This window comes from Aedes albopictus, chromosome 1 (genome assembly GCF_035046485.1).
Source record: "Aedes albopictus strain Foshan chromosome 1, AalbF5, whole genome shotgun sequence".
NCBI lineage: Eukaryota > Metazoa > Arthropoda > Insecta > Diptera > Culicidae > Aedes > Aedes albopictus.
The window spans coordinates 82,982,213-82,998,398 of NC_085136.1; the positions used below are offsets into that span (position 1 = coordinate 82,982,213).

General features: G+C 45.4%; 3 protein-coding genes across 10 annotated transcripts in view; all 3 read right to left on the reverse strand.

Moving 5' to 3' along the window:
• The window catches only part of LOC115263576 (bromodomain-containing protein DDB_G0270170), a 446,118-nt gene that overhangs the window by 414,425 nt on the left and 15,507 nt on the right, over positions 1–16,186 (reverse strand). The window lies entirely within an intron of this gene.
• On the reverse strand, positions 3,953–6,431 carry LOC115263569 (uncharacterized). Its single transcript, XM_029866810.2, has 2 exons — positions 4,377–6,431; positions 3,953–4,318 (listed from the first exon to the last, which is right to left on the reverse strand). Exons 1-2 carry the CDS (start codon positions 6,418–6,420, stop codon positions 4,290–4,292), a joined length of 2,073 nt encoding a protein of 690 aa, XP_029722670.1. The 5' UTR covers positions 6,421–6,431; the 3' UTR covers positions 3,953–4,289.
• LOC109418717 (uncharacterized) lies at positions 7,038–15,906 on the reverse strand. The gene is made up of 2 exons (XM_062844908.1): positions 9,447–15,906; positions 7,038–9,374 (listed from the first exon to the last, which is right to left on the reverse strand). Exons 1-2 carry the CDS (start codon positions 9,601–9,603, stop codon positions 7,051–7,053), a joined length of 2,481 nt encoding a protein of 826 aa, XP_062700892.1. The 5' UTR covers positions 9,604–15,906; the 3' UTR covers positions 7,038–7,050.

Below are 16,186 nucleotides of genomic sequence, written 5' to 3' on the forward strand. Positions count from 1 at the left end.
AGTTTGCGAATCATCCTCGCCCAATACGCTCAGATGCGAGCAGCATGAGGGGCAGCACTGTTCGAACAGGTGGATCGAGCACAACGATGGGTTGAAGGACTGTGGCAGATGTTTTCGGTGTTTAGCATCCGAGAATGCTTGGGTGCGGATGATAGATGCGCTCCAGAAACGGAACGGCACGTTGTCTGTGGTGGTTCTTGAGGTGCAAGAACAAGGCAGAGCTGAACCGGAGGAAAGCAGAGCCCTCAACCGGCAGAGATACCCTGACTGCGGGAAAATAAATGGTTTGAAACCACCGACAGAGGTTCTGAAACAGATTAGGAAGGAGAAGAAGTGTTAGAAATGTAATTGAATGTATCGAATAAATATGCTTACCAAAGATTTAGACCTTGAACCGCAGTTTGCGAATCATCCTCGCCCAATACGCTTAGATGCGAGCAGCATGAGGGGCAGCACTGTTCGAACAGGAGGATCGAGCACAACGATGGGTTGAAGGACTGAGGCAGATGTTTTCGGTGTTTAGCATCCGAGAATGCTTGGGTGCGGATGATAGATGCGCTCCAGAAACGGAACGGCACGTTGTCTGTGGTGGTTCTTGAGGTGCAAGAACAAGGCAGAGCTGAACCGGAGGAAAGCAGAGCCCTCAACCGGCAGAGATACCCTGACTGCGGGAAAGTAAATGGTTTGAAACCACCGACAGAGGTTCTGAAACAGATTAGGAAGGAGAAGAAGTGTTAGAAATGTAATTGAATGTATCGAATAAATATGCTTACCAAAGATTAAGACCTTGAACCGCAGTTTGCGAATCATCCTCGCCCAATACGCTCAGATGGGAGCAACATGAGGGGCAGCAATGTTCGAACAGGTGGATCAAGTACAACGATGGGTTGAAGGACTGTGGCAGATGTTTTCGGTGTTTAGCATCCGAGAATGCTTGGGTGCGGATGATAGATGCGCTCCAGAAACGGAACGGCACGTTGTCTGTGGTGGTTCTTGAGGTGCAAGAACAAGGCAGAGCTGAACCGGAGGAAAGCAGAGCCCTCAACCGGCAGAGATACCCTGACTGCGGGAAAATAAATGGTTTGAAACCACCGACAGAGGTTCTGAAACAGATTCGATGCGAGCAGGATGAGGGGCAGCACTGTTCGAACAGGTGTATCGAGCACAACGATGGGTTGAAGGACTGAGGCAGATGTTTTCGGTGTTTAGCATCCGAGAATGCTTGGGTGCGGATGATAGATGCGCTCCAGAAACGGAACGGCACGTTGCCTGTGGTGGTTCTTGAGGTGCAAGAACAAGGCAGAGCTGAACCGGAGGAAAGCAGAGCCCTCAACCGGCAGAGATACCCTGACTGCGGGAAAATAAAAGGTTTGAAACCACCGACAGAGGTTCTGAAACAGATTAGGAAGGAGAAGAAGTGTTAGAAATGTAATTGAATGTATCGAATAAATATACTTACCAAAGATTAAGACCTTGAACCGCAGTTTGCGAATCATCCTCGCCCAATACGCTCAGATGCGAGCAGCATGAGGGGCAGCACTGTTCGAACAGGTGGATCGAGCACAACGATGGGTTGAAGGACTGTGGCAGATGTTTTCGGTGTTTAGCATCCGAGAATGCTTGGGTGCGGATGATAGATGCGCTCCAGAAACGGAACGGCACGTTGTCTGTGGTGGTTCTTGAGGTGCAAGAACAAGGCAGAGCTGAACCGGAGGAAAGCAGAGCCCTCAACCGGCAGAGATACCCTGACTGCGGGAAAATAAATGGTTTGAAACCACCGACAGAGGTTCTGAAACAGATTCGATGCGAGCAGGATGAGGGGCAGCACTGTTCGAACAGGTGTATCGAGCACAACGATGGGTTGAAGGACTGAGGCAGATGTTTTCGGTGTTTAGCATCCGAGAATGCTTGGGTGCGGATGATAGATGCGCTCCAGAAACGGAACGGCACGTTGTCTGTGGTGGTTCTTGAGGTGCAAGAACAAGGCAGAGCTGAACCGGAGGAAAGCAGAGCCCTCAACCGGCAGAGATACCCTGACTGCGGGAAAATAAATGGTTTGAAACCACCGACAGAGGTTCTGAAACAGATTAGGAAGGAGAAGAAGTGTTAGAAATGTAATTGAATGTATCGAATAAATATGCTTACCAAAGATTAAGACCTTGAACCGCAGTTTGCGAATCATCCTCGCCCAATACGCTCACATGCGAGCAGCATGAGGGGCAGCACTGTTCGAACAGGTGGATCGAGCACAACGATGGGTTGAAGGACTGTGGCAGATGTTTTCGGTGTTTAGCATCCGAGAATGCTTGGGTGCGGATGATAGATGCGCTCCAGAAACGGAACGGCACGTTGTCTGTGGTGGTTCTTGAGGTGCAAGAACAAGGCAGAGCTGAACCGGAGGAAAGCAGAGCCCTCAACCGGCAGAGATACCCTGACTGCGGGAAAATAAATGGTTTGAAACCACCGACAGAGGTTCTGAAACAGATTCGATGCGAGCAGGATGAGGGGCAGCACTGTTCGAACAGGTGTATCGAGCACAACGATGGGTTGAAGGACTGAGGCAGATGTTTTCGGTGTTTAGCATCCGAGAATGCTTGGGTGCGGATGATAGATGCGCTCCAGAAACGGAACGGCACGTTGCCTGTGGTGGTTCTTGAGGTGCAAGAACAAGGCAGAGCTGAACCGGAGGAAAGCAGAGCCCTCAACCGGCAGAGATACCCTGACTGCGGGAAAATAAAAGGTTTGAAACCACCGACAGAGGTTCTGAAACAGATTAGGAAGGAGAAGAAGTGTTAGAAATGTAATTGAATGTATCGAATAAATATACTTACCAAAGATTAAGACCTTGAACCGCAGTTTGCGAATCATCCTCGCCCAATACGCTCAGATGCGAGCAGCATGAGGGGCAGCACTGTTCGAACAGGTGGATCGAGCACAACGATGGGTTGAAGGACTGTGGCAGATGTTTTCGGTGTTTAGCATCCGAGAATGCTTGGGTGCGGATGATAGATGCGCTCCAGAAACGGAACGGCACGTTGTCTGTGGTGGTTCTTGAGGTGCAAGAACAAGGCAGAGCTGAACCGGAGGAAAGCAGAGCCCTCAACCGGCAGAGATACCCTGACTGCGGGAAAATAAATGGTTTGAAACCACCGACAGAGGTTCTGAAACAGATTAGGAAGGAGAAGAAGTGTTAGAAATGTAATTGAATGTATCGAATAAATATGCTTACCAAAGATTAAGACCTTGAACCGCAGTTTGCGAATCATCCTCGCCCAATACGCTCAGATGGGAGCAACATGAGGGGCAGCAATGTTCGAACAGGTGGATCAAGTACAACGATGGGTTGAAGGACTGTGGCAGATGTTTTCGGTGTTTAGCATCCGAGAATGCTTGGGTGCGGATGATAGATGCGCTCCAGAAACGGAACGGCACGTTGTCTGTGGTGGTTCTTGAGGTGCAAGAACAAGGCAGAGCTGAACCGGAGGAAAGCAGAGCCCTCAACCGGCAGAGATACCCTGACTGCGGGAAAATAAATGGTTTGAAACCACCGACAGAGGTTCTGAAACAGATTAGGAAGGAGAAGAAGTGTTAGAAATGTAATTGAATGTATCGAATAAATATGCTTACCAAAGATTAAGACCTTGAACCGCAGTTTGCGAATCATCCTCGCCCAATACGCTCAGATGCGAGCAGCATGAGGGGCAGCACTGTTCGAACAGGTGGATCGAGCACAACGATGGGTTGAAGGACTGTGGCAGATGTTTTCGGTGTTTAGCATCCGAGAATGCTTGGGTGCGGATGATAGATGCGCTCCAGAAACGGAACGGCACGTTGTCTGTGGTGGTTCTTGAGGTGCAAGAACAAGGCAGAGCTGAACCGGAGGAAAGCAGAGCCCTCAACCGGCAGAGATACCCTGACTGCGGGAAAATAAATGGTTTGAAACCACCGACAGAGGTTCTGAAACAGATTAGGAAGGAGAAGAAGTGTTAGAAATGTAATTGAATGTATCGAATAAATATGCTTACCAAAGATTAAGACCTTGAACCGCAGTTTGCGAATCATCCTCGCCCAATACGCTTAGATGGGAGCAACATGAGGGGCGGCACTGTTCGAACAGGTGGATCAAGTACAACGACGGGTTGAAGGACGTCTGCGGTGTCTGTGGTGGTTCTTGAGCTGCAAGAACAAGGCAGAGCTCAACCGGAGGAAAGCAGAGCCCTCAACCGGCAGAGATGCCCTGACTGCGGGAAAATAAATGGTTTGAAACCACCGACAGAGATGCACGACCCTTACTCAGTGCTTGTGGATGACTGCGAATCTGAAATAAAATATGAACTTATTTCATTGGTTAAGACATACACATCCTGGAAACTCACCACTGGGAAACGCAAGCACTGACAGAATGGGCCGATGATACGAGAAGTACGAACAGTATCTCCTACTTTCAGCACGAATTTTACGTGTGAAGATCAAGTCCAGGCAGCTTCCTCCGAGAGTGGTCGCTTGTGAAGGATCTGTGGCTAATTCCAGGTGAAGATATTGCTTCATGAAGTCGACGAATTCAATATTTTCTTCCTTGGACACGTCGATGTTGAAATCACCGGTGACGATGATGGGCATGCTCGATCTCATGTACATGAAGAGATTCCGTGCCAGGAAGAATTTCTTCTGTTTGGTCGTGGTGCTTGGCGAAATGTACAATGAGATCAAGAGCGTGCGTGTACCCATAATCTGAACCTCAGCAGCACAAACGTCTCCGTATTCGTCCGACAATCCTAGCTCTACGTCGTGACTTGCACAAGCCTTCTCTATCGAATGCGGAACTGCCACATTTGTTGCCCCAGTTTTCTGGTAAATTGCAACACCTGCCGCTCTTGTCCCGATCCGCTTAGATTGGGAAATGCTGGTGAACCCTTCGATTTGCGTCGACACTTCGTTATCCTGCCACGTCTCACTCAAGGCCAGAAGATCGCCGGTCGTCAGCACATGATCCGTGGCAATATCCTGTGCATGGGCGTTCAGACTCTGAACATTGGCTGACACCAGCACGACACCAGAGCCTCTGTTCTCAACGAATGCGACCAATTCATCACTGAGAGTGGTAAGGCGATGGTTGGATAAACGCTCCATTTCCGTTCGAAGTTCCTTCATCTTCGGCGAATCGCTCCCTTTAGCGTGATGAAACTTGAACTCATCCTTCGCGTTAGTCAAGTAAAGACCATCCAAGGACGACACTCTGGAGAGCCCGACGTAGACCAGTTGTTGCTCTTGTCCTTTGTCATAGTGGTACACGATTTGCGGAAAGGTTCCTCCCTGCGATTTGTGTACAGTCAGGGCGCATGCACTAACCACAGGGAATTGAACTCTTTTGCATTTCATGTTGCCGAGGGCAATGTTTGCTGACCGTTTCGTAATTGGTGTCCAGTTTGGTTGCAGGATGCCGGGTCTCGAATACACGAGAGGTCTCGATTTAATCCGCAGTTTAGATCCGATTGATTCGTTCTCAAATCTGAACCATAGCCGCACTGTTTGCTGATGGTCATCCTCGCTCTGCTCTACGTACATGAGTTCGCCAATTGCCCCATTGACGATGCCATCTTCTACTTCGACGTTTGTAGTTATCATGTACGGCATTCCAACGGTGAGACGCAGCAGATATGGCAATCCACCAGCTTCTACAACGCTCATTTTGTGAAGCTTGTTCCTTGCACTTGCCAACTGCTCGTCACTACGGTATCCACTGAAAACATCCTCCGCCAAACAATCTAGTCCATCCGTTTCCCTCAGTATGTCGTTGTTGTATTGGTCAACATCAAGGTTTCGGTGGAAGAGCCGAATTGCATTGGGAACGTTCTGCTTGCACCAGTCTGCCGTTCGGAAGCGACTTTCGATAAGCTGCGTTTCTTCATCCGATAATCGAGTTCCATTTCCGATCTTTGTCAGGACAGTGGAAAACTGTTCGTCACTCTGCCGCATGACTCTGACAAGAGGATAAAACTCGAGCGATTGCCATAACACAGCACCATGCATGGAGTTTGCTGGCGGTTTCCAGATAAATCTAGCGTTCACTGGCGGCAGCTGGCGGAAGTCTCCAACAAGGATAATGTCTATTCCACCGAAGGCATCGTCGTACTCTCCTCTTATATCCTGGAGCCTTGCGTGAATTGAATCCAGGATATTAGCCCCGATCATGCTTACCTCGTCGACAATTATTGCTTGTACATGCGCGAAGGCATTCCGATACAGCTGGAGGATTTCGAAGCTCAACTTTGCGTTGTTCCTGCGTGACATAGTCAAGCGGAAGGCAGAATGGACCGTCGTTCCACCAATCGCAACGGCAGCCTTCCCAGTCGAAGCACATGCAACATATGCGTTGTTTTGTGCATTATGTGCTTGGCTGAAACGATTGTACGTTTCCATCAGGGCAATGTAAAAGTTTTACCGCTACCAGCCGGACCAGTAAAGAAGATCTGCAACGGTTTTCGGGCTCCATCGAAACTATGGATCGAGTGTATGACGTGGAGAACCAAAGCACGCTGTTCGGGGTTTGTGGCACGGACCATTTCGCAGTAAGCTTGCTTACTCATCACATTGGACCGTTGTTTGACAACTGCAGTCAAGGTATGAGTCGGCAAGTTCTGGATATCGTCGTCATTGGGCTCCATAGTTATCGTTCGGACACATTCGTTGTGCTTGTCAGTCGCTGCTTCTTGTTCTTCGTCAGCGTTTGCGCCACACATGCGCAGATATTCCTCGACCGTCTGCTCGAGATTGAACTCGCAGTCGTATTCCTTTCGCTTTTGCAGCAAACCACTTTCATGCTCGTCGTACAACTGGAGGAATTTGTTGCAGTCAAGCAAGTCCAGCATTTCATTGCGGAACGGAAGGAAAAGCAGTACCATCTCACGCTTGTAGTTGTGAAGATCGGTCATGGGGTATCCGCGCCAACGTAGCACTCGTGCAGTGGTTCGACGATGGTACGAATTAGCCGTGTTCTGAACTTTCGTGTAGTAGGCAGCAAAATCGGCTAAGCATACATCATCCAATTCCTCACGTGCTTCGTACTTTTGAACCACATTGGATGTCCAAATGTCGGTAGAATCGTCCGCAATTCCTTCCTCGTTCATTTGCTGCGTACGCTTCCGTGTCTTGGTCCTCTCGTGCGGCCACATGGTTGGGATGAATTCTACTTTTCTGCTGGCCCGATGTCCGATCTGCAACCGATGTCCGTTGGCGTAGGAGATACCATGCAGCTTCTTGTGCAGACATTTCGACAGAGTTCAGCATCTTGAGGCCGACTTTCTTCAGCAGCGACAAATGGTCACAATCCGGGAACTGCTCTGAAAGCTGCACAAGGTCACGGTGAAGACTGCTTATGCCGCGATTTGCCTTGTTGACGTACTCGACTACGTACGCTGCACAAGAGAACTCTTCGAGAATGAACTGAAGATCCATGTTTGACTGCAAAATGTTGGCGATCCACGGGTTGAACGGGTTGGTCCATAGCTCTGTCATCGAGCGTTTGATCAACACGGTTGGCCGTTTTATCGATGCACGAATAATATCGAGATAACTTTCAATCGTACACTTGCAACCGTGGAGAAACTCGGCGAACGTTTCGAACGTTTTGGTCTCCAACAGATTGTGTATTTCGGTGGATCGTTTCTTCAGCTGTGTACGGCGTCCATCATCCACCGGAAGTGGCAGCAATACCCTAGTTTGATCCGTCGGCCAGTACGGGATATTGAACCGGCAGCTTTTCTCGCCCCGCTTGAAGCAAGTGAAGGTGTGCTTATGCACTTGGTTTCCGTAGCTTTCCGGTAGATCAACTGCCTTTACGGAGCAAAGGCTATCGATCAGATGCGCTGTGGCGGGCATGTTCTCCGAAACTGCTTCATTGGGATCGTTGTTTAACCAGAGCAGTATGTGGGCGTGGGGACTTCCGCGATGTTGGAACTCGATCCGCTTGAAGAATTCCACAACACGGTACTCTCCAAACGGGCTGTACCTCGAAGACTGCAAGAGTTGCATTATAACATCAACAAGTTTGTTGAAGTACACACAGCAAGTCACTGGATCTTCGTTCACGAGTGTTGCCCGTTGTAAAGCCGATAGCGTCTGCATAACGTTGCCATTTATATTTCCTCCTGACAATCTCTGCAGTGTTTCCAGTAGAAGTGGCCATTTTGTCTCACTGGCACTCAAAGTCAGGAACATTGTGGGTTTCCCCAGCTGCCGGATCATCGCAAATAGATCACGTTTGCGCTGCTGCCAATACTGCACCGAATTTGGGATCGACTTTAAGAAAGACAGGTTTCGATCGATGCATTGCTCGAGAAATTCCCTGTCATTCAGCATTTCGCGTGTAATATTTGCGGTTCCCATACACCGAAATGTGTTTTGAAGTCCTTCAGAAACGCGTAGACGAAGAATCTTCATTGCCACATACAGGAGATGCTTCGGTTTGGCTGCCCGTCGATCCCGACGCCGCAATTCACTGGTAGCCATCATGAACGGCGTCACTCGTATTTCCGAATTGAACCTTCTTGGTTGTCCAAGATAAATATCCGGAAATGACAGCTCCTCAGCGTGCTCATCGTAAATGATGGACAATGGCACTCTATTCTGCCCCGGAGCTATCTCCAAACATTTATCCTCATTCCAAAGCAAGGTCTGCTGCTGCCCAATCAGCATTTCGATGTCGTTTTCACTTTCCAGGTTTTCGATGGCATCATCAACTCGAGGGTGGATATCGATGGCCTGCAGGTTATCCTCGCTGAAGGTTATACCGTAGTGACGGTAAAGAGGAGTAGTCACCAGATACTGCAACCAGGCTCTGATAGTTGCCTTCTTCACCCATCCAGACAGGTAGCTGGTCTTGTGCACCAAATGTTTCTTTATAGAGACATTGATGGCTCTGTCATCGTCGAGTTGGCGAGGAAGCTCCCTGACCATCTGGTCCACATCTACAGGCACGTTTATCACCTGACCAATGATGCCGTAACTGCCGGCTGCAAAGCGCAGTCGCCGAATTTGCATAAACGGCAACCGTGGCGAAATGAAGCGCTCACTGATCGGGTCCAACGGTGGTAGATGCAGATTCGACGGATAATCTGGAAACTTGAAGCCATTTGATACAGCCAACAATGGAACCTTTCCATGTTTCAGGCTGGTCCTACATGTGACGCATGCAGACAAGCCTGTGGTTTCCAAATTGGTGCCGGCTAACACCATCGCTTCGGCATTACTGAGCAGTTTTAAGTCATTTGAAAACCATAGCCTGTCGCATACGCCACAAGGGAATCCAAAACGATTGTTGACAAATCGCTTCTTGAATTCCTTCGTTGCGCCTTCTAGGTTCGGCTCAAATGGTTCTGGAAAGTAAAAGGAATGTGGGGTAACAACATGGTTACATGAAAAACTTCAAAATAAGTGCAGTTGCTCACCCTGGCCTGAATGCTCAGGAGACGAGAAGCCAACGTGTCTGCCACGAATGTTTTGTTCTGGCACGTTTTCGACGGCTGTCAAAGTTCCAGAACCACATGAGTTTTGGTCATGATGGTCGTCGAATGAGTTTTGCGTCAGCGTGACATCACCGACCATAGGGTCATCAAAGTTGACCAAAGTATTTCCGGCATCGGGATTACCAACGGTGATTCCGACTTGAAGATTAAATGAAGGAACCGGTGGAAGCACTACAAACAAAATTTTAATATTTAAATAAATCGAAACAGTAAAACATTATGTTTGTTACTTACCCTGGCCTGAATGCTCAGGATTCAAGAAACCAACCTGTTCTTCACGCAAGCTGTTTTCGATGGTGTTGGCATCACACGGTATTTGATCGATATGATCGGAAAATGAATTTCGCGCCGGTGAGACATCACCGACCATAAGGTCAACAGTGTTGACCAAAATCTCCCCAACATCAGGATTACCAATGATGTTGTCAGCACGATTGCCGAGCAAGTGAGCCGGTGGGAACACTACGATTAAAATATGTATCAGAAACACAGTTTTCATAACTATAAACATCCAAAAATAATATAGTTTCTTACCCTGCCCTGAATGCTCAGGATACAGGTTGTCACGCATACTCAGATCGGGCATGCTGTCATCATCGGTCGAAACCAGGGTGGAGCATGAGATTTGACTGAGATGGTTGTGAAACATGTTTCGTGCCGGAAAGCCATCACCGACCATAAGGTCATCAATGTTGAACGAAACATCCCCAACAAGGGGATCCCCAACCACATTGCCAACTTCTTCGCCAGGTTGACGCACTGCAGGAAACACTAAAAACAAAGTATATGACAGAAAGACAGTTTTGACCGATACCCGCAAAATTTGCGATAACCAAATATATATCGCATTAAATCTTCGACAGGCGATAATGAGTTCATACCGGACTATTGGAATCGGGTGTAATAAAGTATAATTTGTTTAAAATTATATTCAAGGTAAATTACAGATAAATATCTCATCAGTTTACATGATTCAAAGTGCATGTAAACTTCCAATGAACATTTTGAGCAAATAACAGTTTGCTTTCGATATTTGATAAAATGTATATAGAGTTCCATTGTCTGATTAATCATCGACTGATAATCAAGTTTCCAAGAATTTTCTTTAGTTTATTTGATAAATTAGAAATACACATTTCTATTCTTAGCATTTGTCTCTAATATATTTAATGAAAACACAATTGTAAATATGCATTGATAATGGGACGAATATGTTCAAAGATGACGGCACCATACTTTTGAGAAAATAAGTAATGTAAATAAATGTTAACAAAGTTTCAACATACTCGGTGAATAAGGTGGTATGAATAACAGAAAGATTTCATTATAAAATACCATATGGATAAATGCGGATTCAACATTTCAAATTAAGATTCCTTCAAATGGATTTTTGGTACATCATTAGCTAATGATAGAGAAATTATCAAGAATTTAATGGATTTTCATTCGTATATCGCATAAATGAAAATAACCACATCAAAAATAAACATGAGATCAAATCATCATATTTTGAAGTGTTGAAAGAATGGGCAAAATAACCGTCGTATTTCTAATAAATTATTAAAATCTCCTACCTCGAGTTGAAGGGCCTTCGCCAGCGTCCCAACCAACGGTTGGAGACGCATTACCTTTCGCCGCCTTCATCCTAGCCCGATAGCAGCGAGCCCGCTCCGCATCCGTCCTTGGCTGCTTCGAAGAGTTTTCTACAGGGTCAGCCAATCGCTTCCGGTAACTTCGCCCATATTTATTTGTCAAATAATCCGACATGTTTGATTTCTCAACTATTCCACACTTCACAAAGTAAACTTTCACAAGTATCACTGTTGAAAAGCTTTGAAAAGCACTCCTGCTAAAATTGGAATTTTACAGAGGACTTTCATTTCTTCCTACGCCTGGTATAAGAATGTGATGTCTGTGATAGGGAACCTCCTAACACTTCAAACGATTTATTGAGCTCAGATTGCAAGCAGTTAGCGAGAAGACAATTTTGTTATTTAATATTGAAATAAGAATATCCCAATTTTAAACGTTTCTTACAATGTGTGACAGCGTTAAGACGTTTGGAGCAAGAAAAGTTCCAATTCGATCGTTAAAATTGAAATAAAGTCATTATTGTTGGTTCAATAATGGTTGCTCTACAGGTTTCTCTAGGGATACTTTCAATGGAAAACATCAAACATCTGGTATAAACTCTTTAGTGAATATTTTGATGGCCCTGAAAAGGGCCGTTTGTATTTGTTCGTGTATTTTAGGCCGGGGAGTAACTCAACTTGGACGGTAGAAGCACCGGAACAAGTGAAAATGTCACTCGGATGCTCTTTCCATGACGGCGGATAACTCGGTAGGTGTACACCATGGTTGTCTTCATTCGGCGATTTCTCTTCTTCCTCCTCTTTGTTATTTTGTGAGCGATTACATTCTCAAACGTAACGCTTTTCTGGGAGATACCAGAATTATTATTCTTCGAAGCCTTTCCGGTTTTCTTCGCCGCCATCGTCCACAGCAACTGACTGGATTCTGATGCCAACCAAGCAGAGCAGAGTTCTTTTATGCTCGAGCTGCAAGCCGGAATTTTTCTCTCCGCACGATGCAATCGTAAGGGTAGGTCAAAGAAGAATAATGTAAGATGCGACGAAGCAGTTTGCTTTATACGACACAGTTCAGATTCCCCTCTCGAACGTGATTGGTTAGATGAGAGAGGGGTAAGAATCAGTGTTGCCATACAGCTTTCTAGGCAATCAAACTAAGCATGCAAATCATTAAGCTTTTGCTAATTGGTGGACTGGATTTAATCATATTTAATTATTTAACAAAGAATTTCTATAAATCGCACCGTTTTCTTCTAGATTTTTCGGCAAAAATGAGCATACAGATTTTTGAATTTTGCGGTCACAACACTCATTGAAATTTGGCAACACTGGGAAGTAATTTTCATTTCTTCATTAAACTTGCAATTTTTCTGAGTTGAAGAAATTATCTGCAAATTTCCAATCCTCTCGCAAAGCTTTGTAAATATATTAGGATTGTGTCAAGAAGCTATTATGTAAAGAAAATCGTAAAATTTCAGATTTTCATTTTACACCCAGGCCGTGGTACCGTACCTCCACCAATTCACGCACTTCAACCGCGCTCTCGTAGTTGTTGGTTTTTGTCGGCACTTACGTGTCTTCACTTCATAGGAGAATTCGATTAACTCTTTCAGAAAATTCAAAATGTTAGCCCTGATAAGGACTGTTTAAATTTGAGTTCGCAATACCAAATTCTGGAAGAATTCCTTCCTTGGACGATGGTGCTGCCTGCGATGTTGAAATTGAAAATCCCCGCATGCCCGGGTGAAGAAAATTACGCATTACGCGTTGCTGCTTTACCCACCCGCTTCCGAACTGGGAAATTACGAATGAGCTTAATTCCACCGCCGCCGCTGCTGCTCGGTTGCCGGCGGTGCGTTCGTTGGTCTTCCGTGCTCGACAGTGTGAAGAAGAATGGAGGAGCGAAACGCAGCAGCGCTCTCGCCGACTCCACCACACTCAACTCACGGAAGAATACTGAGCAAAGTGCACCGAAGCGAGAATAGCGTCGACGACCAGCCCGCTCGGCTTGTCAAAGAACGAAAAGGCAAACGGAGAAACTGGCTCGGTCTCCCCCTCGAAGGGTCAAGAAAGAATGAAGGAAGAATATGAATGTTTTGAAAATTATTCGATAAATGGCTGAGTTAGCGTGTAAAATTTGTTTGTCATCGTAAAATTTCAGATTTTCATTTTACACCCAGGCCGTGGTACCGTACCTCCACCAATTCACGCACTTCAATCGCGCTCTCGCAGTTGTTCGTTTCAAAATGTCGGCACTTACATTTCTTCACTTCATAGGAGAATTCCATTAACTCTTTCAGAGAAATCAAAATGTTAGCCCTGATAAGGACTGTTTGAATTTGATTTCGCAAAACCCAAATTCTGGAACAATTCCTTCCTTGGACGACGGTGCTGGCTGCGATGTAGAAAGTGAAAATTCCTGCATGCCCGGGTGAAGAGAATTCCACCGCCGCCGCTGCTGCTCGGTTGCTGGTGGTGCGTCCGTTGGTCTTCCGTGCTCGACTGTGTGAAGAAGAATGGAGGAGCGAAACGCAACAGCGCTCTCACTGTCTCCACCACACTCGACGCACGGAAGAATACTGAGCGAAAGCGCAAAGAAGATTATAATTTATAGTCGGCCAGCGCTCCGCTGATGCGTTCCCTTCGAAGCGTCGAAGAAGACTGATGGAAGATGAGAAGAAGCAGGATGCTTTTATACCGCAGCGAAAAACCCAAAAAACGTGCTTGCACGTGATTGGCTGGATAAAATTAAAACATGGGTTCACTATTTCCAAATTTTCAATAGTTTAGAATTGAAAATAGTAACTTCTGTGTATTGTAGAAAATTGTTGTGCAGTTTTCCCATCGATTCGAGCTATAATCCGGAAAATCCATCGATTACTTTTTGAGTTATTAGCGTTTGAAATCTGTTGCAATTTCGTGACGGTCGCAAAATTTTAGATTTTCATTTTGCACCCGGTGCCGTGGTACAGTACCGTACCTTCCCCTTAGACGTAGTTTACGTCAAAAACTTCTTACGAAATTTTCGAAAAAGATTTGAAGAGAATTGCTGAACGATGTTTCATTTGTTTGTCACACGGAATTTTAAAAGAAAGTGCTGAACACGGAAGCAAGTCACGAGGGGATCGCCGAATATATTAACGATCAAATAATCGACGGAAATCCCAAGGATTTTTTCCCTCCCCTGTTGAGGAAATTAAGCCACTGCGTCCAATAAGCTGAACTTTTGTGGCATAATTGCAAGGATATTTCCGAATAAAATTCCAAGAAAAAAAAATCCGACAAAATTTATAGACTAATTATCGAAGCAATATCGAAAGGAATCGATGCATCCCTATAGGACCTCTTATGTAATGCGGTGAGTTTATTCCAGAAAGTATACCCCTGGATGAATCCTTAGAGGTATTTTCTGGAAAAATCCCCAAAGTTAACAACAAGAGAAGTTCTTGGCAGAAACTTCCTTTGAAATCTTCCAGAGGAAACTTCTGGTGGAATTCACAAAGGGAACTTCTGTAAGAATCCCCAAAAGGAACTCCAGGAGGAATACCCAGAGACAAATCCTCTATAGGTCCCTAGAGAGAACTTCGGCATTTTTCATAACGCCGTTTGGCATAATGCCATTTGGAATAAAGGAGATTTGGCATAATGGCCATATGGCGTGATGTCGTTTGGCATAACACGAAGAACAGCCTGCTAGATAAGAATGTGCATAATATTTGTTATGCCAAATGGCCATTATGCCAAATGACAGTATGCTAAACGCAATGTGCCAAATGGCGTTGGGTCAAATGGGGTAGAGACGGAACTTCAACATGGACTCCTGGAGGAATTCCTAGAGGTTATTCCACATTCATTGAAACTCTTAGAAAGCGAAACTCCTGGTATAACTCACAGAAATAACTCCTGGATAAATCCTCAGAAAAAAATCGGGTAAAAATCCCCAGAGGGACTCTCAGAAGAACTTCTTGAGGGTACTCCAGAAGAAATCATCATAGACATCTCCTGGAGGAATCATCATAGTGAATTTCTCGATGGGTTCCCAAGCGGAACGCCTTGAAAAAAAAAATCCTTATAGGAACTTTTATTGAAATCTCTAGAAGAAACTCCTGACAGAATACTCCTGAAGCAATCATTGGCGGTATTTTCTGGAGCTCATGAAGAAATTCCTTGCAGACACTTCCACTGACATCTAGAGATCTAGACATCTAGAGAATTCCTAGAAGACTCCTAGAAACTATCATTGAAACCCTCAGAAGGAACACCAGGCTGATTACCCAGATGGAACTCCTCGAGGAATCCCAAAGGGACCTTCTGGATAATTTCCCTGTAGGAACTTTATCGAGATCTCCAGAGGGAACCCCTGGAGGAATCCACTCAAAAAACTTTCAATGACATACCCAGAGGTAGCTCCTGGAACGAACCCTGGAGTTAAAATCCTTAAGAAATGAAAGGAACTTCCATTGAGAAATTTAATTAGGAAATTCAATCAGGAAGCTTTAATTGAATATTTCAGAGGGCTCCTAGAGGAATTCCAAAAGGTTTCTGCTGAAAGAACTCCCAGAGAGAACTTTTATTGAAATCCCCAAAGGTAACTTCTTAAGAAATACATTCGGAGGAATCCCTAAAGTTAGCTTCTGGTGAAATTTCCTGCAGAAACATTCTTCAGAGGAATCTTCTTGAGAAATTCTTAAAAGTCCTTGAAAAGTCTCTAAACGGGGCTCCTGTAGGAATCCCCAGAAGGAGCTCCAGGAGAATCTCCCAGAAGTAACTTCCATTGAGCCCCCCTAAAAGATCTCCCGAACTAACAATCGCCAGCTGCATACAAGCATGCATGCTGAATTGTTGCTTTATAATAGTAACTATAGCTGAACTAAAATTATGCTGTACACATTACTGTACAAATGCTATTTCAATTGAAAAAGTAGCCAATGTTCAACTTTTCATATTGGTATTAACAATGATAATTTAAATCACTTCATAAGCATTTAATATGATTTTTATTCGACCCGCTGTAATACCTTTACAACATAGTTTAATAAGACTTTTTTCTGCTTCTTGTTATGTTCATGTAAA

Coding starts and splice junctions, on each gene's coding strand:
- LOC115263569 (XM_029866810.2), bottom strand. CDS start 6,420: ATGGAAACGTACAATCGTTTCAGCCAAGCACATAATGCACAAAACAAC. Junction 4,319..4,376: donor AGTGCTTGCGTTTCCCAGTG/GTGAGTTTCCAG, acceptor ATTTTATTTCAG/ATTCGCAGTCATCCACAAGC.
- LOC109418717 (XM_062844908.1), bottom strand. CDS start 9,603: ATGGTCGGTGATGTCACGCTGACGCAAAACTCATTCGACGACCATCAT. Junction 9,375..9,446: donor TCCTGAGCATTCAGGCCAGG/GTGAGCAACTGC, acceptor TTTACTTTCCAG/AACCATTTGAGCCGAACCTA.